This window comes from Schistocerca gregaria, chromosome 5 (genome assembly GCF_023897955.1).
Source record: "Schistocerca gregaria isolate iqSchGreg1 chromosome 5, iqSchGreg1.2, whole genome shotgun sequence".
Lineage (NCBI taxonomy): Eukaryota > Metazoa > Arthropoda > Insecta > Orthoptera > Acrididae > Schistocerca > Schistocerca gregaria.
Window position 1 is genome coordinate 166518019 of NC_064924.1, and position 27825 is coordinate 166545843.

Below are 27825 nucleotides of genomic sequence, written 5' to 3' on the forward strand. Positions count from 1 at the left end.
AATGTGCTGGAATTACGTATTGTCTAACACAAAATTTAGTATGCTCACGAACACGAAATTGGTATTGAAATCCCTTGATTGTTCCTGTTTTGTGAGTAAAAACTGTGGAATGTGCCTGTAAAATCTCAAAAAGGTCCTGCCTATCAGTGTCATTACAATTCTCAATTTTTTGAATTTTATTCTGAATTAACTCATTAGTTTCAAATATGCCGTCGATATCATCCCTGTCAGTACTTGCAGAGTGATTGTTAGTGTCTAGTTCCGTAGAAAATTCCGAACTGTTGTCTAACAGAAGGTAAAGCCGATTAATTTCCTCGTCATGGTTTGAGAGCCAATCTTCAAATTTCAAAGCTATTGACTTACCTTCTTTCTCTAAACTTATTTCAGCATCGTGAAAGTTTAAGATTACTTTGTATTCATTCAAAAATTCTACTCCCAGTATAATTTCCGTCGACAATAATGGAACAATAAGAAAATTCATAGAGAAGCTGTGGCTTTGACAAAAGAATTCTAAGTTGGTTTGTTGGCGTACATCTACACTTTTTCCAATGACTGCACCTTGTAATTTAATCTTGCGTAACGGAAGTGTGGGACAATCTTTCGATTTGCTGCATTTACTAAAAGCTGTTTCACTAATTACTGAAATGGGACTGCCGTAAATTTTACGTCATTTACTGTAATGTGAATCACAGGATATGCAATGTTGTTATGTTTTACGTCCTGTTCCTGGAGTAAGATGTCCCTAATGTCTTCCATTTTTAGGTAATTACTAGTTACGGCAGCTGCGTCGTCAGTTTCATGCGTACGTTTTGTGGCTGCCAGCGGTGTGAGTCATTGCCTATTGTGTCTTTGTTGGCGCGAGTCGTTAATGGGATTTGGAGACCTAACTTCTACAAATTCACCTTGTCGAGAGGGCCCTGCTCTGTTTGAATCCCGCCAGTTCTGCTCCAATTCAGGTCTGTCGTTACGATCATATCGTGTGTCGTCATGTCGGTAGATTCCATAGTTTCTTTCTTGTCGGTCACGTGGTGGAGAATTTCTCCATGAATCGTAACTGCGCGCTGGACCGTTGCGTCTTAAGTTATTCCGTCTCCCTTCATAATAATTATTTTGGTTTCCATATTGTCTGTTTCTCTGATTGTCTCTGTGATAGTCATTACCGCGGAGAGGTGATCTTTCCCTGTAATAATTACTACTCTGCCAACGGTTGTCATACGGGTGGTGTCTGTTTTGGTCACGATTTACGTTGTACGAATAGCCTTGTCGTGTCCAGTTATTATTTCTGTCATCGCGGAATTGTGACGGATATGACCTGTAATTATTGAGCTTCTGTTTTCGCGTTCCGCGATTGTCAGTGTCAATTTCTAATTCTTGTAACAGTCCCTGAAAAGTTTCAATGTCGTCTTTGCATCGTCCTGCTAAAATAATCTGTCGTAAATGTTCAGGTAATTTGATTAAGCAAATGAGGATGAGTTCTGAGGGGCTGTATGGGTTTGAAAGATACTGATTCTTATGTAACATGTCTTCAAAATATTTGACAAGACTGGAAAATTCATATTGTTCGAAATGTTTCATCATCATGATGCCATGTTTTACTCGGTCTTGTGTGGCTTGGGACCAATATGCTGAGAGGAAGGCATGTTGAAATTCTCCTTCACTGTGACAATCGTGAATGACCGATCGCATTCTTACAGCTGGTTCATTCTCTAAGTAGCCACACATAAATTCTAATCTGTGCTCTAGTGACCAGTTGGGAGGAAAACAATGAGAGAATTGATGGAGCCACGCTTGTGGATGAATGTCGTTGCCAGAATTCTTAAATGTTTTGAATTTACGTGTAGTAATGAACAGCTTATAGTCAAAATCATCGTGTCGGTGGGTAGCATATCGTTCATTGTTACGTCGTGTCGGCAGTTCCATCTCAAAATTCGGTGCACCTTGCCAATTTCTTTCATAATTTTCGAAGTGCCCTGTGTTATTATTTTGTGGCTGTTCCGTATTTCTATGTCCCTCTTCCCGTATTGGAGCGCGAGTGTCCTCTGAAATACATAATTGTTGTATTACTTGTGACAGCTGATCTTGTACTTCCCGGATTTCTCTTTGGTGTTGCGTACTAATTTGATTCAGACTTTGTTTGAATTTCCTAATTTGTTCGTACTCTTCTGTGTCATTAAAGACTACCGGTTTTGTGTCATTCAGATTATCATCTACCTTCGTAGATAAATTAGTGAACTGATCCGAAAGTTCGGCTACTTTCTCCGATAGTGAACACATTTCCTCAGTGTGTTTTTCTGAACCAAGTTTCAGAGTGTCCATTTGTGTTGAAATCGAATCTACTGTGTCCTTTAAGTTTTCCTGAGTTCTTGCAAGTTGCGTAACCGAATCGGTGGATGCAACTGGGTCCATTTTAGCTTGCAAGGTGTCGTGATTTTCACGAACAATAGTTTGCAATTCTTTTATGGCTGCTTCGTGATTCTGTAATGCATTTTCATGCCGCGAAGAAATGGGTTGGAAATGCTCACAAATTTGTGTTTTTACGTCATTACAGATTTTTTGACATTTCGATTGAATGTTATGTAACTCAGTAGTTAAATCTTCTCGTGTTTGTTCAAGTGTGGTGTCTAACTTCCGAAGATTTTGTTCCATTGTGTCTAACTTTTGAAGATTCTGTCCCATTTGTTTCTGATTTTGTTCAAGCGTTGTGTCTAACTTTTGAAGATTTTGTTCCATTGTGTCTAACTTTTGAAGCTTTTGCTGTGTTTGTCTCTGATTTTGTTCCATTGAGTCTAACTTTTGAAGATTTTGTTCCATTGTGTCTAACTTTTGAAGCTTTTGTCCCATTTGTTGCATTAATTGTAATAACAATGCACTGGTGTCTGAAACATGTTCCTTAGTGCTATTCGGCAATGCATTTGAACCAGCAATATTCGCAGTTTGAAAAACAGAAAGTGTGTCTTGACTTATTTGAGAAAACGGTGAGGACGCTAAATCTGAATCTACAGTATTTGCAAGATTGTGTCCTGTCATTTCGGAATCCTGAGGCGAGCTGTTGCCCACCGATCGATCGATAATGCTTCCCTGTTCACTAATTGTTTCACTGCCTACACCATTATTTGCAACTCGCTCCATTTCCCTATGCGCTATTACCAAATTACTACTTTGAACATTAGTGAATTCATTACATGGTGACGTTAACACACTGCTTTCGTCTTCACTGTCATTTCTCAGTTTACTTTGGAGCCTAGTATTACGTTTCTCACATGCCATTATTGTCACAATATTTCACACAACAACACAAAAAAGCACAATTTGAAAAGCAAAAATAAGAGAACACATTAACATATCACTGAAAATAATATCTAGTTAATTGCAAGCGCACCTGCGAAATACTTGGTGCAACTCTACATGCATGCCACAACAAGACTACAACTACAAAGGAAATTCTCTCTATGATTACACGCTAGCAATAAACAAAGGCTACACTAACTACACAAACTACAAGAAAAAAATCAGAAGATTCCAGTGAGGTATCCTTGGCTAAGGGTCGACATATGAAACGTACCCTTTGTAAAATTATTACACGACTGTGCTTAAACTGACACACAATAATTTTTGGCGCAACGCAATCTGACTATCAAAAATCCCTACAAAAGAATGGCCCTGACTAACATTAACCTATACGTTTCACAAATCACTTACCTCACAAAAATCTTCGTTACTCGAGCTACTGCAATACAGTGAGCACCACTACTGCCAGCTAACTAAAATATTCAAACTACTGAAGGCACTAACTACTGACAGGCATAGTTAGCAAATGAAAGATTTTAATAGAGAACAGACAATGTATTTACCTTAATAGTCATAATATATAAATCAGTTCGTGACACCAATTCTTACAAATTTTAAAACTCCGCCATCTCTCTCCCCACGTCCACCACTGCTGGCGGCTCACCTCCAACTGCGCAACGCTACGCGCTGTTAGCATCCAGCTGCCGCTGCTCAACACTACAATGGCAGACAACAATGCAAACTAAACACAGACTGCGGCGTTACCAATAAGAAAACCTAAACAGCCTACTTACATCCGTTACTTGACTCACCAGCTTATCATTTACCAAAATGTAGTCAAGTATTGATCTAAGCCCTCTGCTGACCGAGGTACACTTATTGTACGTGTATCTCTTTTCTTCAAAAGTGAGTTTGATATTTTGACATTATTGTAAGTGGAAAAATCTATTAGCATTTTTCCATTTTTATTACATACTGGTTTTCGAAAAGGCCATGTATTATTAGTTACTGGAATATTATAGAAGGTTCTAGGCTCATCCTTTTTTTTCTTTATTCCGGTGCTTATACGCTCGTAATGGCCACATTGTCTCTTCTCAGCTTCAGTCTAACTGTATGTATTCTTTCGCTTATATATGCCCAATCTTTGAACTCATTTTCCCAATCGTTATACAGGAATAATGCTATGCCGTTCATTGCTCTTTTATTTTGTTCAGCTCCACTATAACGCGTAATGTAAGGTCCTACATATTTATTACCGCCAATTTTCAGTTTTGTTTCTGTGATTACTACAGCATCGACATTCAGGTATTTCAGTACAATTCCAGTTCCATGTCTTTACAAGCAATTTCTCTGGCATTCCAGGATGCAGCTCTGATGTATCAGTTGTATCCATTAACCTTAGAGACCATTCCGTTTCCGATGCTCCTTCGAATACGAGTAGTACTGTGTGTTTTTCGTGAATTGGTCACAAGCTCTCTGCTCAACCTTTCTGGGACGAGCAGGATTTTCTTTCGGAGTTAACTCCTTTAGCCATTGCGTTCTGTTTATTTATTCGACCTTCATCCTGTCTTCTTGGAGATGGGAATAGTATTCGTTGGCAAAGCCGCCTGAAATTCCTCAAGGTCTGATTCGTTCACTAATTTCAGAGGACATTTCACAGAGCTTTGATTCTGAATAGGTATCGGCAGCCTAACAAGACTTCTGGACGCTTTGCCGAACTTTGACTCTTGGAGATGTAGAAAAAGAAGACAAAAGACACTCTATGGTGTCGAAACCTAATTCTGTTGGAGTCGAAAGAAACAAGAGCTGGCCGAGGAATGCGGAGAACTATGCATTGTCCGGAAACTCACCAATTGACCCTACCAGCAGCAATACTCCGGACAGCATAGCTCAGTGTATCACTGAAACGCAAAACCTCCCCACACTGTAAGGTGGAATTCCATGGGGAGACCGTTTCCAGATATCTCCATAAATTTTTGCTCTTTTTGTATAGTCTATAATAAAGTCTATAATAATGGAATACTATATTTTCCTTGAGTCATGGTACTGTAATATACTTGTTCACCCAGCAGACTCTTATTGCAATTATAGGACATTGAATCTGTAGAACTATGTGTTTGGGATTAAGTGGAATCCTTTTTCATAAAATGCGATAAAGTCGTAAATCTCGGACTCTTGTATGAAGTCTAGGAACACAATTGAATAACGGACAAATGATTGCACACAATAAGGCTTAATGAAACTAAACAATCTCACATCATATTCACTTAATAGTAGATCCCTCAGTGTTCCCATCCTCAGGATGCTGAGCTATCTTTTGAACAAGATTTTTGATTGTTTATCCAATATCCATCCACGGCCGTGAAAACACTACATGTGAATGTAGAGCGTTGCCCATCGTTCTTCCGTACATTAGCTGCAGTCAGGAACACCTGAGGATATTTTTTTGTTGTATCCTATAACCAACTGATTTACCTCTATAAGAGCAATGTTCAGAGATATCGTCATACATTTTTTCATCAAGCGATAAGTCCCAAAATTATAGGCGAGTACTATTGGATGATTGTAGCACGTATCCTCGCTACCTCATGCACTCATGGCACAGGTCAGAATTTAGACAGTATTGCACTATCTAAAAGCCGGCCGCTGTGACCGCTGGAACCGCTCGACCGTTACGGTCGCAGGTTCGACTCCTGCCTTTTGCATGCATGTGTGTGATGTCCTCAGGTTAGTTAGGTTTAAGTAGTTCTAAGTTCTAGGCGACTGATGACCTCAGATATTAAGTCCCATAGTGCTCAGAGCCATTTGAACCATTTGAACCACTGTCTAAAAATCCATACGCAGAAGGGCCTTCTTGAGAACAGTGTCCCATATTCTTTCAGAAACTAATAGAAACTATTATCACATGTTCTATTAACATACGTCTGAAATCAAATAGTTGTTCAAATGGTTCAAATGGCTCTGAGCACTATGGGACTCAACTGCTATGGTTATCAGTCGGCTACAACTTAGAACTACTTTAACCTAACTAACCTAAGGACATCACACACATCCATGCCCGAGGCAGGATTCGAACCTGCGCCCGTAGCAGTCGCACGGTTCCGGACTGCGCACCTAGAACCGCGAGACCACCGCGGTCGGCTCAAATGGTTGTTGAGGTATAGTTCATGTGAAATGTGTACAGTATGGTCATCACTCAGTGGCGTATGCTATCTTCCTGTTGACGCTCTCGGCTGCTTTCTTATTCGTTGTATTTGTCTGACATGAGTACTTAGTCCTCTGGCTGTCACGCTGTTGTCAGACTTAGCGTTTACATGTTCAGTTGCGTACATATAATTCTGAATTTGTGCTGGCTCGGAACGAGAGTTGTATTACCGCGAAATGTGAAGGTTGAAAACTGTACAATGGAATGTGAGCAACGTAAGCAGCGTAATGATGTCCAGTAACTCCATGATGGAATTGGCAGACACAGTATTCTGCTGTGGTTTAGCCTACACAGCTAATCAATGGAAAAGTGCATTGAACGTGAAATAACATTTTCAATGTTGCAGTATATCTTCTTCTTTGAGAAGTAGAGCTAAAAAGATGAGTGGGAAGCAAACTGAGCGCTTCCTGTAGTACAAACGAACGGTTGCCATAGAACAGATTGGCACATATCACAACAAGTACTTTTTTTCAACCAGCACTATATTCTACAATAATACTCACTACGTTGTTATTAAATGAAAATTTTCCCCAAATCAAGAATTTGTAACAACAGTATTTCATTTTATTTAACAATAACTTAACTATGAGAGTAATGGCGCTCACCAAAGGCTAACTCAATTTTCTGATAGTAAGGTCAGTCAGCTCTAATAACTTTCGTAGCATCTACCAATACAAACGACGATCCCCAGATGTACAGAAGTACACTACGTTTCCTATTTAGTTAGAAACATTACATAGTTTAATATGCCAGTACTCTGATTAAATTATGTATTACGTATTCTTGAAAACCATGTTAATATTTTAGTTTGTTATTTTAATGTCAATAGAAGGCTACTGTTATTATTGCAGTGAAATTGTCTGTGTGTGGCGCAATATTACTACAGTTGATAAAACAATGAAAACAGTGTAACAACGTTTTGCGAACTGTAAGCCACATTCGAACTACATCTTACGAACACCTTAGAACATAACCAAATGCACATTGATAATTATTCGTGAAAATAAATATGCATTTAGCTATAGCTTTCCAACGTGCTAGGTCAAATATAATGCTCACTTTTTACAATGGATGTCGTCCTCCTTTAAATGTAGTACACGCCAGGGCCTAGTTCTACACAATACGTTAAAATAACGGGCATATTTGTCATTAAACGTCTTCGTCCAGAGCTCCAGCTTTGTTTTATTAAATAATCTTCGCCGATACTAACGCGCCTGTAAAACAACAATGTGAATTTTAAATGTACCGCGTAATGGCGGCGGACTGCAGCGCTTCAGCTATGTTATTTTCTGTCCGCTGCAAACAATGCTATAATTCTGAAAACTGGGATTATTTGATGCAACTCTAACATTTATACAAACAAAACTTAACGCGCACTTTAATTTATTATCTGTTTTACACAGCTCATAAAATTACATTGTATTGCAGACCTGGATAAGTAGTTTACGTAATTACGCTTCAGAAGACAACCAAACAGAAAGAGCGCGCGCTCCCCCATAGAGAGAGAGATAGAGAGACAGAGAGAGAGAGAGAAAGAACTGTATAAATCTGTTGAAAGCCGCAGATGAACACTTATCAGTACAATAATATCTTTCATTTTTCAAATACATCATTATTGTCTTTGTTCTTTAAACTATCATTTTTGTAACTGTTAGCATAAAACACGAATTAAGCGTCAGGAAGTCGCTTCTGAAAGTATTTGTATAGAGTGTAGCCATGTGTGGAAGTGAAACATGGACGATAAATAGTTTGGACAAGAAGAGAATAGAAGCTTTCGAAAAGTGGTGCTACAGAAGAATGCTGAAGATTAGATGGGTGGATCACATATCTAATGAGGAGGTACTGAATAGGATTGGGGAGAAGAGGAGTTTGTGGCACAACTTGACTAGAAGAAGGGATCCGTTGGTAGGACATGTTCTGAGGCATCAAGGGATCACCTATTTATTATTGGAGGACAGCGTGGAGGGTAAAAATCGTAGAGGGAGACCAAGAGATGAATACACTAAGCAGATTCAGAAGGATGTAGGCTGCAGTACGTACTGGGAGATGAAGAAGCTTGCATAGGATAGAGTAGCATGGAGAGCTGCATCAAACCAGTCTCAGGACTGAAGACCAAAACAACAACAATAACAGCATAAAACACTATCTCAATGCATTTGATAGTCACACAAGCTTTTCTCATAGTTTTTCTACGTCTTACTTCACTTGCAAAAAGTATCATTATTTCATATGAGTAAAAGGACGCTATAAGAGGAAAACAGTAACCATAATAATGATAATGGCGTGTGACGAGGGCCTCCCGTCTGGTAGACCGCTCGCCTGATGCAAGTCTTTCGATTTGACGGCGACGTGCGCGTCGATGGGGATGAAACGATGATGATTAGGACAACACAACAACTAGTCCCTGAGCGGAGAAAAATCTCCGACCCAGCCGGGAATTGAACCCGGGAACTTAGGACTGACAGTCCGTCAGGCTAACCCCTTTTTTTACCACTTTTTTATTTTTTTTACCACTTTTTATTTATTTATTATTATTATTCCACAAAAACAGTAACAAAAATGGCTACAACGAAAGACATAAATAAGATGACAGATAATTGCAGTCATAAATTACAGCATTCAAAGAATGAGTCTTCAGCAGTAGCACAATTTAGCACCTTCACTGTCACCTTCAACTGGTCGCAGTTCAGCATGCACATTTTCTTCTTCTGCAGCCGGTTCCTCAGCTACCGAGGGCGGACGACAGTAACCATATTTTCATAGTACTCTTAACAGTTCCAAAGACGTTGCATCAGCTGTCTGCGACGATATTCGCAATCCCACTTGTGTTTGACGTAGTCTGACTCATCTCTATGATAACCGCTGTGTCTCGAGTTTTATCAAGATATAGGTACTTCAGGATTCACGCGATACGTACAGAGTCCACGCAAAATAAGACCACTGAGTCACAGCAGTGGTAATGCCGCGGTTAAAGTCCACCGCTGCCCTCGGACTGGGAGAATCCGCCCAAACCGCCGACTCACGGTGGTACCAGCTCTGTGTGACCTTCATCCGCTATATAACAGCCGCCCGCGCTGCCCTTTCTCCGTAGTCACTGGACGACGACTGGAAACACAGGCAGCAAGCAGGACCGCTCTGTTGACTGGCATTTCAGGACAATACCGCCGAGAAAACTCAGCAAGTGCAAAGTAAGTGGGACGAAGCCCCGCACAGATACCGTCGTAAACTTTATCTACTTCTTTCGTTATCGCCCATATTTGTGTATGTGTTTGTATTAGTGTTATTGATTTTGTTGGTTCAGGCTAAAATTGTAACATCATTGTTCAAACCATATCAGAACATGGATAGGTGTTTTTATGTCGCAGCACAAGTTTATTATACGCTGAAAAGAAAAGCAGGACATGTGTTAAGTGCTGTAGAGACATCTCAAGGGACAGAAGCTTTTCCAATATTATAAACTGCGTTAGATGTCAGAATGTTTTTTACATGTGATTGTGATTAAACGTGTTATTTAATGTATTGTTAATATAAGTGAATGGTTTTCTTTTCCCTCAGACAAAACAGCTACTTTCAGAAACCCGATAAGCAAAGCTTATTTTTGCGCTTTGATACCTGTTGCTGTCCAAATATCAGATAACATGGGTCAAAGTGGAATAATATCCATTGCATTTAGAATATTTCCCCGAAATGTTTCACGTAGAAGATAGGAAGATATCGAGGACGGCATGAAACTGTCGTAAATACTGATGACTGTAAAAAAAATCGGAGCATTGTCCGCAACTATCTTTCACAAGCTGCGACATCGTAGCGAAAAAACAGTGACCCGTATATGTAATAAGTTTCCTTTAATTTACGTCTATAGTCACAAACTTTTTGTTAACAGATTACCGGTTGCGGTCTTTAATGACCATCATCAGATCTGTTTCATTAGAACTTTGTTTTCATGAAACAGATCTGATGATAGTCATTAAAGACCGAAACCTGTAATCTGTTAACAAAAAGTTTGTGACCATAGACGTAAATTAAAGGAAACTTATTCTGCAACTATGTCTACAGTTATATTATTGTACACATCCTTCCGTAATTTTTGCAGTGCGCTGAATCACTTGAAAACAAAATTAATTTTTCAGTATATTTCTTGATAACTTAAAAGAGTGGATCGTACCAGGTACGGCCCACCCTTACCCATACTACGAGCGTCTGTTGTGGAAAGTCTTGTAATCGTATCTTGAAGTGTTTGTGAAATATTGGGCGTTTCAGTGTTAGATGGGACATGAGTGGCATTGTGAACTGATAAAAGTTAGTAGGGCCAATCCGAAATAAGGATATTATTATTGTTAGCAACAAACTTCACATACCATGGCTCTTGATTTCACACTGGTTTGCAAGGTAGTTCCTCATTGGCTTTTAATTTCCCTGTTCCTTACTAATAGGACTTTCATATTCACTCTGGCATCAAAGAGAAATACTCTAGGTTTTTAGATGGGTCTTCGTTCTAGAATATGTTCTGAACACACATGGCGGATTTTTTTTTTTCCTGACGGCAAAGTGATTGTCAAGCCGACAATGTGTTATATTTCTAATTTTAGATGTTTAGCTTTCATTTAAACCATAGATTTCTATATCTGTTAGCTTCTCCATTATGCTGTATATTATCACTGATTCCTCCAAGTAGGAGGGTTGCAACTTTAATAGTGGCAACTACTTATTTACAGCTCGTACAAAATAGATACGTGTTTGAGAGTTTCACTGATCTTAAGAGCATTGTGTATAACCCGTTAGCAGTGCAAGTTGTTTTGACAATTCGAGCGGAACGGTCGAATTTGTAGCAGTTCTGAAGCGAACGCCGTGAAGTGTTTCCTTCAGTTTAGAAATCGAGTTGAACTCAAGAAGGCTTAAGTCAGGGGAGTGTAGTAGGTGGTATAGCACTTAGTAGCCGCATCAGTCAAACAAATCAGTAACAGCTTATACTGTACGTGCTTGAGCATTGTCCTGCAAAGTTATGGCAAGTGCTAGAATACTTATTCAGGTGTATCCATTCTTTCCTTCTTTGTATAATAAGCAGTGGAATCATACAAGTTTTGAGTGTCTCTGCGAGTATTTCCCTTCACAGTACCTAACTTCGATTAATTCATTCACAAACGCTGGCTTATAAAGCGTGTTCCACAATTGGAAACAACGACATAAGCAGAAGATATCAAAATTACTACAGTGTGGCCAATATACACAGTCTTCAAACAAGAAAAATTCCAGAATATTATATAACCTTACACAGTGAGATGTTTCAATAACAGAAAAGACACTTCCTGGCAGATTAAAACTGTGTGCCGGACCGAGACTCGAACACGGGACCTTTGCCGTTCGCGGGCAAGTGCTCTACCAACTGAGCTCTGAGCTACCGAAGCACCACTCACGCCCCCCCCCCCCCCCCCCCCCTCACAGCTTTACTTCTGCCAGTACCTCGTCTCCTACCTTCCAAACTTTACAGAAGCTCTCCTCTGAATCTTGTAGAACTAGCACTCCTGAAAGAAAGGATATTGCGGAGACATGGCTTAGCCACAGCCTGGGGGATTTTTCCAGAATGAGATTTTTCACTCTGCAGCGGAGTGTGCCCTGATATGAAACTTCCTTGAACATTAAAACTGTGTGCCGAACCGAGACTCGAACTCGGGACCTTTGCCTTTCGTGGGCAAGTGCTCTACCAACTTAGCATCACTCACGCCCCGCCCTCACAGAAAAGACAACTTTTTTTTTCAAAGTAGCATGTACAGACTAATCTTCCTTAACATTATTTAATATCTACCCTCCCCTGGAACCTGTCGTGCCTTTGTAATAATGAAACCACACTTCTTAGGCCTCACTATCAGAACAAGAAGTCCTCATCTATCAACACAGCAGGTTACAGATCGTGCCTTATTTCCACCAAACCATATTAACTTATTCGTTACCGGCACTGTCCATATTTCTCCCTATCTTAGATCAGCTTCACAACACAGTGTTACGAGGTTCTAGAACAACTTCATCAGGTGAAACCTAAACCAGTCCCATTGTTTCCAATGACCAAAAGTTTCAAAAGTTCCAAAAGCGACATACCATCATTCTACACAAGATGGATACTGTGGCGTGCCTTCTTCCTCCTCCGAAGTAGCGGAAGTCTGTGCATGTGCCTTCCTTCACACACGCACGCTCCTCTATTCCTAGCAGCCTCAATCGATCCCATCGGAAATCTGGAACCATCTAACATAGTTCATAGACAGTTTCTAATAATAATGTTAAGTGCTTTTCTTGAGAATACGAAAAGCATGTGCACATCCAGGACGTATTCACACAAGGATTCATAATATTAACTGTTTAGCTATATTTATTTCGGATTACATTTTCTCACAAGTTTTGACAGTGTGCAGGAGAGTAAAATGCTGCTCTTTGTCCATAATTATCCTTTCCCGGCTATCTTCATTGCGGATCCCTTTCGTTGCAGCGCGTTGGCCGCTTTCAGTGAGAGCTATCAGGTGGATTGGCTACTGCGCGTCGCCGTCAGCATGGAGCCGCTGTTGGGCTGTTGGCTGAATGACCTGCTGGCCGTGTTGCTGGTGGCAGTGTCCGCCGCCTACGCCTGGTTTTCGCGCCGCTTCACCTACTGGAGCAGGCGGGGCGTGCCGCAGGCGGAGCCGCAGATCCCGTTCGGAAACCTCAGGCGGAGCTTCCTGGGGCAGACACGCCTCGAGTTCGTAGTACAGGACATCTACAACCAGTTCAAAGGTGAGGTCCGCTCTACACTTACCACACGTACAAAGTAAGAGGTTTCTTGTGTCTCACTGAACATACTATAGGTAAGCTTCACACACCACGATTCCTCTCACCAAGGGCAGTGCAATGGTTTCGCTCATACATGATGTCTCGTCAGCAACGCGTCCTGTCCGGGAATATAAAATCACAATGGCGGCAGGTAGTGTCAGGCGTTCCCCAAGGCTCAGTATTAGGTCCTATGCTCTTCTCTCTGTATGTCAATGATGTGTCATCGGTTCTGACCTGTTGTAAATATGATACGTATGCTGATGACCTTCAGTTGTATCTAAGTGCGAAACGGAGCAATCTTAAGAAAGATAATGAAAATTTCAATACTGACCTCGATGCATTATCAAAATGGGCACAGGACATAGGACTAAAACTAAACCCATCTAAGACCCAAGAGGTACTAGTTGGTCACTCTAAGCTCATTAGCCCAAAACATCGGGAATCCGTACCGTCTCTTATCCTAAATGAAACAAATGTTAACTTCTCTCCCTCAGCCCCGGCCGGAGTGGCCGTCGGTTCTAGGCGCTACAGTCTGGAGTCGACCGACCGCTACGGTAGCAGGTTCGAATCCTGCCTCGGACATGGATGTGTGTGATGTCCTTAGGTTAGTTAGGTTTAATTAGTTCTAAATTCAAGGGGACTGATGACCTCAGAAGTTAACTCCCATAGTGCTCAGTGCCATTTGAACCAATAATAGATGAAAATCTAAATTGGACAGAGCACCTAACTGCAGTATGCAAAAAAGCATCAGCAACCGTTCATGTACTACAAAAAAAAACCTCTTCCCTTTCGATCTGAAAAAGGAATTAGTACAAACGGTTATACTCTCAATCATTGACTACGGCGACATTACCCTACAAGACCTCTCTCAGGAAAATTCTCGACGTCTGGAACTGGCCATGAATGCCTGCGTCCGATATATCTGTGACGTTCGTCTTTTTGATCACATTTCACCAGCATATGCAAAATTGTTCTGGCTGCGTGCAGACAAACGCAGAGATTTCCATATCCTCTGTCTCATCTACTGCCTTATGAATGTACACTGTCCCTCATATCTCTCCTCGTTCTTAACGCTTATGTCGGAACAACATGACACGTTCTCCTTATAATAAAATCCTCTCTGCTCCACTGCATCGCTCAGTCACCTTCTCCAAGTCCTGTACAGTAGTGGGAACCCAACTCTGCAATAACCTCCCTCGTTATGTTAGTGAACTTAAAAACATGTCCGGTTTCAAAAAACTGTCAAAGACGTATCTACTTAAGCAACAGCAATGCCTTCCTCTGTACATGAAAGCACTTCACCTCATTACTTCCCTCTTTCCCCCTCCTTAAATCTCCCTTCCCCAAAACTCGCTATACTAGTAAACATCTACTTTACACACCAAGATATAAATGTACATCTGCACAAATCTTCATTACTATTGCCAATTTTTCTCATGTTTATCATTATTATTTGATTTTTTTTCATTTTACTGTTATTATTATTGCTGTTATCATAATTTGTATTTATAGCACCTCTTGTGAAAATACTGCCAGCGTTTACTTTATTAGGTCTTAGTCATTACTCTTTATTCATATTGTCACTAGAGTAATCTAATTTTCTTATTTAAACTATGGTCATGATGTAATTCTGATGTGTGAAATGCTGCATGTGTGGAACACTGGTCTGATGTAAGAGAGGGCCTGATGGCCCTAATCTGATCAGGTTAAATAAATAAATAAATAAATAATGGTGATGATAGTAAGCTGGTCAATACTGGCGAGATGGAACGCCTTATCCACACTCATAGTGGAGGACAATTGGAGTACACAGCTTGGTCAATATACTAAATTTTCAGGGGTCGAAAATAATGACAAATATGACAGCTCCACACAACTTAAACAACCACGTGCTTTTGACACGCAGCCGCTCACGATACGGCGTAAATCAGAGCGGCTGTCGAAATACCAAACAGGCTATTGGTATCTTTTTAGTTTGTAAGAAGTATTTGTTTAAAACGCTTTATCCTCCGAAGTAAATTAGAATATTACGGTGCAACAGAAAACGCTGTAAGTGCTTCAAAGCCTTCACCTGTGACAACACACAAAGGGTGTCAATAGGGAAGAGAACTATATTAAGCTGTCATTCACTTGGGAACTAATTACGTCTGACATTCCAGAAGCTTCTACACCAGGAACCATACTTTTTCTTGTGTATATCAATGACGTTTCATCAGTAACATTGTGAAATGCCAAGTTTGTTTTATTTTTGGATCATACAAACGTTGTGATACGTAGACATTGAAGTATAGTCTTAGAAATAGCGGTTAATGAAATTTTCAGGGACATAAGTGGTTACTAGCAAGTTATTTGTCATTATACTTTGAAAAGACACCGCAAGCAATTTAGAGCTTGTAAGATGTTTCCCGCCAGTATATGCCTAAAATACACTCCTGGAAATGGAAAAAAGAACACATTGACACCGGTGTGTCAGACCCACCATACTTGCTCCGGACACTGCGAGAGGGCTGTACAAGCAATGATCACACGCACGGCACAGCGGACACACCAGGAACCGCGGTGTTGGCCGTCGAATGGCGCTAGCTGCGCAGCATTTGTGCACCGCCGCCGTAATTGTCAGCCAGTTTGCCATGGCATACGGAGCTCCATCGCAGTCTTTAACACTGGTAGCATGCCGCGACAGCGTAGACGTGAACCGTATGTGCAGTTGACGGACTTTCAGCGAGGGCGTTTAGTGGACATGCGGGAGGCCGGGTGGACGTACCGCCGAATTGCTCAACACGTGGGGCGTGAGGTCTCGACAGTACATCGATGTTGTCGCCAGTGGTCGGCGGAAGGTGCACGTGCCCGTCGACCTGGGACCGGACCGCAGCGACGCACGGATGCACGCCAAGACCGTAGGATCCTACGCAGTGCCGTAGGGGACCGCACCGCCACTTCCCAGCAAATTAGGGACACTGTTGCTCCTGGGGTATCGGCGAGGACCATTCGCAACCGTCTCCATGAAGCTGGGCTACGGTCCCGCACACCGTTAGCCCGTCTTCCGCTCACGCCCCAACATCGTGCAGCCTGCCTCCAGTGGTGTCGCGACAAGCGTGAATGGAGGGACGAATGGAGACGTGTCGTCTTCAGCGATGAGAGTCGCTTCTGCCTTGGTGGCAATGATGGTCGTATGCGTGTTTGGCGCCGTGCAGGTGAGCGCCACAATCAGGACTGCATACGACCGAGGCACACAGGGCCAACACCCGGCATCATGGTGTGGGGAGCGATCTCCTACACTGGCCGTACATCTCTGGTGATCGTCGAGGGGACACTGAATAGTGCACGGTACATCCAAACCGTCATCGAACCCATCGTTCTACCATTCCTAGACCGGCAAGGGAACTTGCTGTTCCAACAGGACAATGCACGTCCGCATGTATCCCGTGCCACCCAACGTGCTCTAGAAGGTGTAAGTCAACTACCCTGGCCAGCAAGATATGCGGATCTGTCCCCCATTGAGCATGTTTGGGACTGGATGAAGCGTCGTCTCACGCGGTCTGCACGTCCAGCACGAACGCTGGTCCAACTGAGGCGCCAGGTGGAAATGGCATGGCAAACCGTTCCACAGGACTACATCCAGCGTCTCTACGATCGTCTCCATGGGAGAATAGCAGCCTGCATTGCTGGTAAAGGTGGATATACACTGTACTAGTGCCGACATTGTGCATGCTCTGTTGCCTGTGTCTATGTGCCTGTGGTTGTGTCAGTGTGATCATGTGATGTATCTGACCCCAGGAATGTGTCAATAAAGTTTCCCCTTCCTGGGACAATGAATTCACGGTGTTCTTATTTCAATTTCCAGGAGTGTATGACACCAGTCTTAAATTCTTGGTATTACAGATCGATAATAATTTCAACTGGGGGAGAGTGTTAGACAACGGCTTAAACACCTAAACAAATCTCCATTTGCTATGCGAACGTTGTCAGACGTAAGTGAATAAAAAAAAAAATCTAGCATACTTTTGTTTACTTGTACTCTATAATGTCCTGCGGAGTTATATTTTGCGATAACTCATCAAATCATGCTGAAGCTTTACAACACAAAAAACGTGTAATAAGAATTATTGTGCTGTGAACTCAGTAAAGTACTGCTGGGGCCTGTTTAGGTAACTTAGGTTACTAACGTCTACTAGAGTAATTAAGAATACTCCCTACAAAGAGGTACAGTCTCTCACTTTGGTCCAGATAGGTGTCCATTATTCAGAATAACACATTTTCAATAACTTGTCGGTAGTCATAAAAAGTTTAAAGCTCAGTTTAACAGGAGCCTAAAGGATTTACTGGTGACCAACTCTTTCTAGTCCACTCGCGAATTTTGTAGTAGAGCCGAACGATGTGTGTATGTTACTAATAATATCAAATAATGCGAGTACTGCGTACAATTTCCATACGACAAATAATAAACTGCGTACAATCTAACTTCCATACAATTTCAGTGCAGTAATGCAATGATTGTAAATAAGTGTTATAAAATGACTTTTTTTGTTCGTTGATACAAATCTCAATATCCTAAGAATTATCACATACATTTACATGTTTTGTAACAAGTTCGCCATTATCTTGTAAATGAAATTATATTTATGAGTTTTTGACTTATTTCACATTCATAAGGGGCATTTCAGTAGGGATATCTGGAAGGGACATCAGATTATCCCTTTTTTGTGTAGATATTTATTGCTTGTTCCTGTTTCCTGGCACATCTTACGTTCTGGATTTTCTCCTCAATGTGCATCTGTTGGAACGAAAAGTATACCTAATATAATATAATCTCGCTGATCAACATAAATTGTTGTGGAATTTACAGGCTCTGTTTCTTTCCAATTGGAAGTGATGATGGTTGCCCCGCCAGTATCAATTGCAGTGACAGAGACGCAGAAGCATATACAGTTGGAACATTGCCTCTATTGACAGAGTTGTGGAGGTGGTCAGGGATAATGTCGGATCTGTTACAACAGCTTGAAAGTTTCCAGTCAGTATTCTGCGCGGTACCTTTTTAATCCCTTCTTTACATTACACATGTATCGAAGGTGCAGATTGCTTGTTTCTGTAGGTGGGATATTAACTAACCTGATTTTTCTGTTCTGAAGGTGAGAGGTATGTGGGAATGTACCAGTTCGGTGTACCAACACTGGTCCTGAGGGATCCGGACTTCATCCGGCTGCTGCTGGTCAAGGACTTTGATTCGTTCCGCGACAGAGGAGTCCCCCACAACGAACAAGAACCGCTGAATCACAACCTGTTCTTCATGAACGGCGCCAAATGGAAGAGGATGCGGGCCAAGATGACGCCCACGTTTACGTCGGGAAAGCTGAAAATGATGTGTCAGGTCAGTAGCTGCTAAGCACTATGTATAACGTACACCTTACACCTATTTCCAATAACAATTAGTAGCCATTCCTTGCGTTAGTATCACGAAAAGTTCACACAAAACTGAGATGCACACATCTTGTTGCGTCACCTAAAGTTATAAAACCTGATACTAGTCAACATCGAGAGACATTGGTAGAATTACAGCAAAGAACGCAGTTTTCCGAAATTCCTTTACCAGGGAAGACGAGTGGAATATTCCAGAATTTGAAACACGAACAGCTGCTAGCATGAGTTTCTTAGAAGTAGATACCTTGGGGGTTGCGAAGCAACTGAAATCGCTTGATACGGGCAAGTCTTTAGGTCCAGATTGTATACCGATTAGGTTCCTTTCAGATTACGCTGATACAATAGCTGCCTACTTAGCAATCATATACAACCGCTCGCTCACCGATAGATCTGTACCTACAGATTGGAAAATTGCGCAGATCGCACCAGTATTGAAGAAGGGTGGTGGGAGTAATCCATTGAACTACAGACCTATATCATTGACGTCGGTTTGCAGTAGGGTTTTGGAGCATATACTGTATTCAAACATTATGAATCACCTCGAAGGGAACGATCTATTGATACGTAATCACTATGGTTTCAGAAAATATCGTTCTTGTGCAACGCAGCTAGCTCTTTATTCGTAGGAAGTAATGGCCGCTATCGACTGGGGATCTCAAGTTGATTCCATATTTCTAGATTTCCGGAAAGCTTTTGACACCGTTCCTCACAAGCGACTTCTAATCAAGCTGCGGGCCTATGGGGTATCGTCCCAGTTGTGCGACTGGATTCGTGATTTCCTGTCAGGAAGGTAGCAGTTCGTAGTAATAGACGGCAAATCATCGAGTAAACCTGAAGTGATATCAGGTGTTCCCCAGGGAAGCATCCTGGGACCCCTGCTGTTCCTGATCTATATAAATGACCTGGGTGACAATCTGAGCAGTTCTCTTGGGTTGTTCGCAGATGATGCTGTAATTTACCGTCTAGTAAGGAATAGCGCAGTAGGCAGTACAGTTGAAGAGGTATGGACATCACTAAAAAGGGCCATCACAGAAGTTGGGAAGGAAAACATAGGTACAAAGAAGGTACCTGCGAAGAAACCATGGGTAACAGAAGAAATACTTCAGTTGATTGATGAAAGGAGGAAGTGCAAACAAGTTCCGGGAAAATCAGGAATACAGAAATACAAGTCGCTGAGGAATGAAATAAATAGGAAGTGCAGGGAAGCTAAGACGAAATGGCTGCAGCAAAAATGTGAAGACATCGAAAAAGATATGATTGTCGGAAGGACAGACTCAGCATACAGGAAAGTCAAAACAACCTTTGGTGACATTAAAAGCAACGTTGGTAACATTAAGAGTGCAACGGGAATTCCACAGTTAAATTCAGAGGAGAGAGCAGATAGGTGGAAAGAATACATTGGATGCCTCTATGAGGGTGAAGATTTGTCTGATGTGATAGAAGAAGAAACAGGAGTCGATTTAGAAGAGATAGGGGATCCAGTATTAGAACCGGAATTTAAAAGAGCTTTGGAGGACTTACGGTCAAATAAGGCAGAAGGGATAGATAACATTCCATCAGAATTTCTAAAATCATTAGGGGAAGTGGCAACAAAACGACTATTCACGTTGGTGTGTAGAATATATGAGTGTGGCGACATACCATCTGACTTTCGGAAAAGCATCATCCACACAATTCCGAAGACAGCAAGAGCTGACAAGTGCGAGAATTATCGCACAATCAGCTTTACAGCTCATGCATCGAAGCTGCTTACAAGAATAATATACAGAAGAATGGAAAAGAAAATTGAGAATGCGCTAGGTGACGATCAGTTTGGCTTTAGGAAAAGTAAAGGCACGAGAGAGGCAATTCTGACGTTACGGCTAATAATGGAAGCAAGGCTAAAGAAAAATCAAGACAAGTTCATAGGATTTGTCGACCTGTAAAAAACGTTCGCCAATATAAAATGGTGCAAGCTGTTCGAGATACTGAAAAAAAGTAGGGGTAAGCTATAGGGAGAGACGGGTCATATACAATATGTACAACAACCAAGAGGGAATAATAAGAGTGGACGATCAAGAACGAAGTGCTCATATTACGAAAAGTGTAAGACAAGGCTGTAGCCTTTCGCCCCTACTCTTCAATCTGTACATCGAGGAAGCAATGATGGAAATAAAAGAAAGGTTCAGGAGTGGAATTAAAATACAAGGTGAAAGGATATCAATGATACGATTCGCTTATGACATTGCTATCCTGAGTGAAAGTGAAGAAGAATTTAATGATCTGCTGAACGGAATGAACAGTTTAATGAGTGCAGAGTATGGTTTGAGAGTAACTCGGAGAAAGACGAAGGTAGTGAGAAGTAGTAGAAATGAGAACAGCGAGAAACTTAACATCAGGATTGATGGTCACGATGTCAATGAAGTTAAGGAATTCTGCTACCTAGGCAGTAAAATAGCCAATGACGGACGGAGCAAGGAAGACATCAAAAGCAGAGTCGCTATGGCAAAAAAGGCATTTCTGGCCAAGAGAAGTCTACTAATATCAAATACCGGCCTTAATTGAGAAAGAAATTTCTGAGGATGTACGTCTGGAGTACAGCATTGTATGGTAGTGAAACATGGACTGTGGGAAAACCGGAACAGAAGAGAATCGAAGCATTTGAGATGTGGTGCTATAGACGAATGTTGAAAATTATATGGACTGATAAGGTAAGGAATGAGGAGGTTCTACGCAGAATCGGAGAGGAAAGGAATATGTGGAAAACACTGATAAGGAGAAGGGACAGGATAATAGGACATCTGCTAAGACATGAGGGAATGACTTCCATGGTACTAGAGGGAACTGTAGAGGGCAAAAACTGTAGAGGAAGACAGAGATTGGAATACATCAAGCAAATAATTGAGGACGTAGGTTGCAAGTGCTACTCTGAGATGAAGAGGTTAGCACAGGAAAGGTATTCGTGGCGGGCCGCATCAAAACAGTCAGTAGACTTATGACCAAAAAAAAAAAAAAGGTCATCCGAAGACCAGTATCAGTTGCAAAGCGATTTAGAAAAGATTGCTGTATGTTGTGGCAGTGGCAGTTGACGCTAAATAACGAAAAGTGTGAGGTGATCCGCATGAGTTCCAAAAGAAATCCGTTGGAATTCGATTGCTCGATAAATAGTACAATTCAACTAAGTACCTGGGTGTTAAAATTACGAACAATTTCAGCTGGAAAGACTAGATAAATAATATTGTGGGGAAAGTGAGCCAAAGATTGCGTTTCATTGGCAGGACACTTAGAAGATGCAACAAGTCCACTAAAGAGACAGCTTACACTACAATCGTTCATCCTCTGTTAGAATATTGCTGCGCGGTGTGGGATCCTTACCAGGTGGGATTGATGGAGGACATCGAAAGAGTGCAAAAAAGGGCCGCTCGTTTTGTATTATCACGTAATAGGGGAGAGAGTGTGGCAGATATGATACGCGAGTTGGGATGGAAGTTATTAAAGCAATGACGTTTTTCGTCGCGGCGAGATCTATTTACGAAGTTTCAGACACCAACTTTCTCTACAGAATGCGAAAATATTTTGTTGAGCCCTACCTACATAGGTAGGAATGATCATCAAAATAAAATAAGAGAAATCAGAGCTCGAACAGAAAGGTTTAGGTGTTCGTTTTTCCCGCGCCCTGTTCGGGAGTGGAATGCTAGAGAGATAGTATGATTGTTTTTCGATGAACCCTCTGCCAAGCACTTAAATGTGAATTACAGAGTAATCATGTAGATGTAGATCTAGATGTAGTAAGAGCCAGTAGTGCAATTTACCTTCTTATGAGTCAAATCACTGCAATTGGCTGTACGAATTAATTGTTGTGAAAGACTCTGGCTCCAGAAGAAAGGGTCACTAATTATTATACATTCGTTTTATATGCTGTATGTAGCATCCACCGAATGTCAAATGGCAGTTTCTTGCCGTGAGCGACTTCGTGTTTCCTATGATCTTCAACATCGCAGCAAAGAACTACTCTCTGACGATCTGGAAACACAAATCCTACATATCAGAAATGGTGTTAGCCACTCACCGAATGCATGGGGAGACTCGGTAGACAGCGATAAATATCGGAGTATCAACCACAGATTATGACTTGGACAGTTAGACTGCAAATGTTGCAACTAAGATACTGTAACATGTGCATATCCTGATCATCGAATTAGTGCCAGAAGAGCGAGCTACTTGAAGTGGGTGTAAACACAGTAATAGCAATTGCGGTTTTATGCCGCAATATTCGCAAACATCAGTGACTATAACCTTGGGAGTATTGTCGAGGTATTTCCTCATTCAGCCTCATGAGCCGGAGCCTATTATCCACTTTTTTCACTTTTGTCGGAAGTTTCAGAAGGAAATAGAGAAAGTCTGGCTGAAGCATGAAAGGTTGTTCTCGTCAAAAAGGCAGTGTCTGTCTTTCAACCAAAACTTGCCTTAAGCACTCATAATACACTCCTGGAAATGGAAAAAAGAACACATTGACACCGGTGTGTCAGACCCACCATACTTGCTCCGGACACTGCGAGAGGGCTGTACAAGAAATGATCACACGCACGGCACAGCGGACACACCAGGAACCGCGGTGTTGGCCGTCGAATGGCGCTAGCTGCGCAGCATTTGTGCACCGCCGCCGTCAGTGTCAGCCAGTTTGCCGTGGCATACGGAGCTCCATCGCAGTCTTTAACACTGCTAGCATGCCGCGACAGCGTGGACGTGAACCGTATGTGCAGTTGACGGACTTTGAGCGAGGGCGTATAGTGGGCATGCGGGAGGCCGGGTGGACGTACCGCCGAATTGCTCAACACGTGGGGCGTGAGGTCTCCACAGTACATCGATGTTGTCGCCAGTGGTCGGCGGAAGGTGCACGTGCCCGTCGACCTGGGACCGGACCGCAGCGACGCACGGATGCACGCCAAGACCGTTGGATCCTACGCAGTGCCGTAGGGGACCACACCGCCACTTCCCAGCAAATTAGGGACACTGTTGCTCCTGGGGTATCGACGAGGACCATTCGCAACCGTCTCCATGAAGCTGGGCTACGGTCCCGCACACCGTTAAGCCGTCTTCCGCTCACGCCCCAACATCGTGCAGCCCGCCTCCAGTGGTGTCGCGACAGGCGTGAATGGAGGGACGAATGGAGACGTGTCGTCTTCAGCGATGAGAGTCGCTTCTGCCTTGGTGGCAATGATGGTCGTATGCGTGTTTGGCGCCGTGCAGGTGAGCGCCACAATCAGGACTGCATACGACCGAGGCACACAGGGCCAACACCCGGCATCATGGTGTAGGGAGCGATCTCCTACACTGTCCGTACATCTCTGGTGATCGTCGAGGGGGCACTGAATAGTGCACGGTACATCCAAACCGTCATCGAACCCATCGTTCTACCATTCCTAGACCGGCAAGGGAACTTGCTGTTCCAACAGGACAATGCACGTCCGCATGTATCCCGTGCCACCCAACGTGCTCTAGAAGGTGTAAGTCAACTACCCTGGCCAGCAAGATCTCCGGATCTGTCCCCCATTGAGCATGTTTGGGACTGGATGAAGCGTCGTCTCACGCGGTCTGCACGTCCAGCACGAACGCTGCTCCAACTGAGGCGCCAGGTGGAAATGGCATGGCAAGCCGTTCCACAGGACTACATCCAGCATCTCTACGATCGTCTCCATGGGAGAATATCAGGCTGCATTGCTGCGAAAGGTGGATATACACTGTACTAGTGCCGACATTGTGCATGCTCTGTTGCCTGTGTCTATGTGCCTGTGGTTCTGTCAGTGTGATCATGTGATGTATCTGACCCCAGGAATGTGTCAATAAAGTTTCCCCTTCCTGGGACAATGAATTCAAGGTGTTCTTATTTAAATTTCCAGGAGTGTAGTCAATATCATCATCCATTAGCACTGTCGCGTATACCCCCCTCTGTGACTGCTCGAACGCTTCAGTTAACCGATGGTATGATCTTCCTAAATCTGTCCTACCTCTGAGTTAATACTGGAGCGCTTTATGTGACAACGTATTCTGTGGCGTCCCAATAACATCCTAATGTTATTCACTTTGGTACATTTGCACCATTATTTACATTTGTCTTTGTTTTATTATATTTCTGTGCCTACAGAGTATCGCCTCAGTTGTAGGACTGGATTCGTGATTTCCTGTCAGAACGGTCACAGTTCGTAGTAGTAGACGGAAAGTCATCGAGTAAAACAGAATTAAGATCCGGTGTTCCCCAAGGAAGTGTTATAGGCCCTCTATTCTTCCTGATCTATATTAACGACATAGGAGACAATCTGAGTAGCCGTCTTAGATTGATTGCAGATGATGCTGTCGTTTACCGTCTTGTAAAGTCATCAGATGATCAAAAGGATTTGAAAAATGATTTAGATAAGATATCTGTATGGTGGGAAAAGTGGCAGTTGACCCTGAGTAAAGAAAAATGTGAAGTTAAACACATGAGTACTAAAAGAAATCAGCTAACTTTCGATTACGTGATAAGTCACACAAATCTGGGGGCTGTAAATTCAACTAAATACTTAGGGATTACAGTTACAAATAAACTAAATTGGAACGATCACATAGATAACATTGTGGGTAGAGCAAACCAAAGACTGCGATTCATTGGCAGAACACTTAGAAGGTGCAACAGGTCTACCAAAGAAACTGCTTACGCCACGCTTGTCCGCCCTATTCTGGAGTATTGATGTGTGGTGTGGGATCCGCATCGCCGGCCGGACTGGCCGAGTGGTTCTAGGCGCTACAGTCTGCAACCGCGTGACCGCTACGGTCGCAGGTTCGAATCCTGCCTCGGGTATGGATGTGTGTGATGTCTTTAGGTTAGTTAGGTTTAAGTAGTTCTAAGTTGCAGGGGACTGATGACCTCACAAGTTAAGTCCCAAAATGCTCAGAGCCATTTGAACCATTTTTTGCATCCGCATGGGGTGGGACTGACGGATGACATCGAAAAAGTACAAAGAAGGGCATCTCGTCTTGTATTGTCGCGAAATAGGGGAGATAGTGTCACAGACATGATGCGTGAATTGGAGTGGCAATCATTAAAACAAAGGCGTTTTTCATTGCGACGGGATCTTCTCCTGAAATTTCAATCACCAGTTTTCTTCTCCGATTGCGAAAACTTTCGGTTGGCACCCACCTACATAGGGAGAAATGATCATCACGGTAAAATAAGAGAAATCAGGGCTCGCACAGAAAAATTGAAGTGCTCTTTTCTCCCGTGTGTCGTTTGAGAGTGGAACAGTAGAGAGAGAGCATGAAAGTGGTTCATTGAACCCTCTGCCAGGCACTTTATTATGAATATCAGAGTAATCACTTAGATGTAGATGTTTACACGCTGTCACTCATTTGTTGGAACAGAAAATTAAATGGGGAAAACTTTGCTCCAGGACTTCGTTTCTTTAATACTCAGCTTATTGATTGTGTGGTTATCTCTCTAGACGATGCAGGACTGTGGTCGCGAGATGGTGGAGGTACTGGGAGATCCAGCGAGCCGTGGGGAGGTGGTGGAGATGCGGGAGGTGTCCGCCAGGTACGCCACGGACATCATCGCATCCGTCGCTTTCGGCGTCGAGTGCAACTGCCAGAGGAACCCGGAGGCTGAGTTCCGACAATGGGGGCGCAAGGCGTTCGAACCATCGCTCAAGTTCAGGATCGCCCAGTTCATGCACTCCTTCGTTCCAACTGTCGCCAGGGCACTCAGGTGAAGGATCTCCCCACTCTCTCAGCCGTTACTCCACAGCAAATTCTGTATTTCGTCTGTGTAACTCTCAGTATTGCCCACAGAATTGGAGCTGGAACGGAAGAAGTGTCCGCATTCTTCCGAAACATGGTCAGAGAGACAGTGGAGTACAGAGAAAAGTACAACGTAACGCGAAACGACTTCATGCACCTGCTGGTACAGCTGAAGAACAAGGGCTTCATCGATGACGAAAAGGCGAAAGCAATCAAGGACGGTGCCAAGGACATCGACAACTGGAGTAAGTTGGGCACCTTAACGTATTTTACATATTGCGTGACACCGAAGAAGGGCAGTAACTAATCAGGGAACTTATTTCGGAAGTAACTGTTGATAAATCACTGACTTGTCAGTTTACCCGTGTACATTCTTACGTGAGAAAGTACATTTTATCTTGTAAACAAAGTTTTCGTTTAAGGGTTGCGTCTGCAGTACAACATTTTTTTCATTCTCATTAATGAACAAATTCCTCAACTATGATGAGAGTAAATAGACTACGCCATTTGAATACTTCAAACAAGACGGAATGTTTATTACGTCTACTTAGCCAGACTGTAAAGTCAACACTGAAACCACTGTTTTGGTACGATACGCAACGCCCTTCTATCCTGTTTGCAGAGTTAACCAACATACCTAATGGCTTCCATACTCTATTCACTTATGCTACTGGGTAAAATGGACGAACACCCTGCTTCATCTTTTACATATCTCAAGCAGACTTTTATTCAATGGCGCAGAAGCAGTATATTTCCGTTAGGTAACGTTCTTTTTTCTTCTTTTAGGCCCAAGTCCTGTTCTCTTCCAAGTTTTTATCAGATATAATGTCGATTATGATTCGGCTGTTTCTAAAGTTTGCTTGGCAATTTTGCCATTGTAAACGAGTATCTTTCAGGACACTTACTTTAATATTCCATTCAAGAAAACTAGGATATATAGTTCACCGATGATGACTCATTTCGTACTTCGGAAGGATGGATAAGAAATTAACACATGACGTTTGCGTGTCTGCGAAGTCGTCAGAGACAGAATATTTTCCGTAGCCGAATAGAAGTAATGAGCCAAACATTGACCTTACATAACAAAGCAAGATACGAAATGAAGATAACCAGGTTACCACTCCTCCAGAATACTGAACCATGATTATCACACACTGGACTCGCATTCGGGAGGACGACGGTTCAATCCCGTGCCCGGCCATTCTGATTTAGATTTTCCGTGATTTCCCTAAATCGCTACAGGACAAATGCCGGGATGGTTCCTTTCAAAGGGCACGGCCGAATTCCTTCCCCGTCCTTCCCTAATCCGATGAGACCGATGACCTTGTAGTTTGGTCTCTTCCCCCAAACCAACCATCCTTAAAAAT

General features: G+C 42.5%; 1 protein-coding gene across 1 annotated transcript in view; it reads left to right on the top strand.

The window, feature by feature from the left end:
- The window catches only part of LOC126273116 (probable cytochrome P450 6a13), a 73202-nt gene that overhangs the window by 39042 nt on the left and 6335 nt on the right, over window positions 1–27825 (top strand). Inside the window, exons 4-5 of the mRNA XM_049976567.1 lie at window positions 26164–26426; window positions 26510–26703. Coding sequence (XP_049832524.1) covers window positions 26164–26426; window positions 26510–26703 — 457 coding nt within the window. The remainder of the gene's footprint in view (window positions 1–26163; window positions 26427–26509; window positions 26704–27825) is intronic.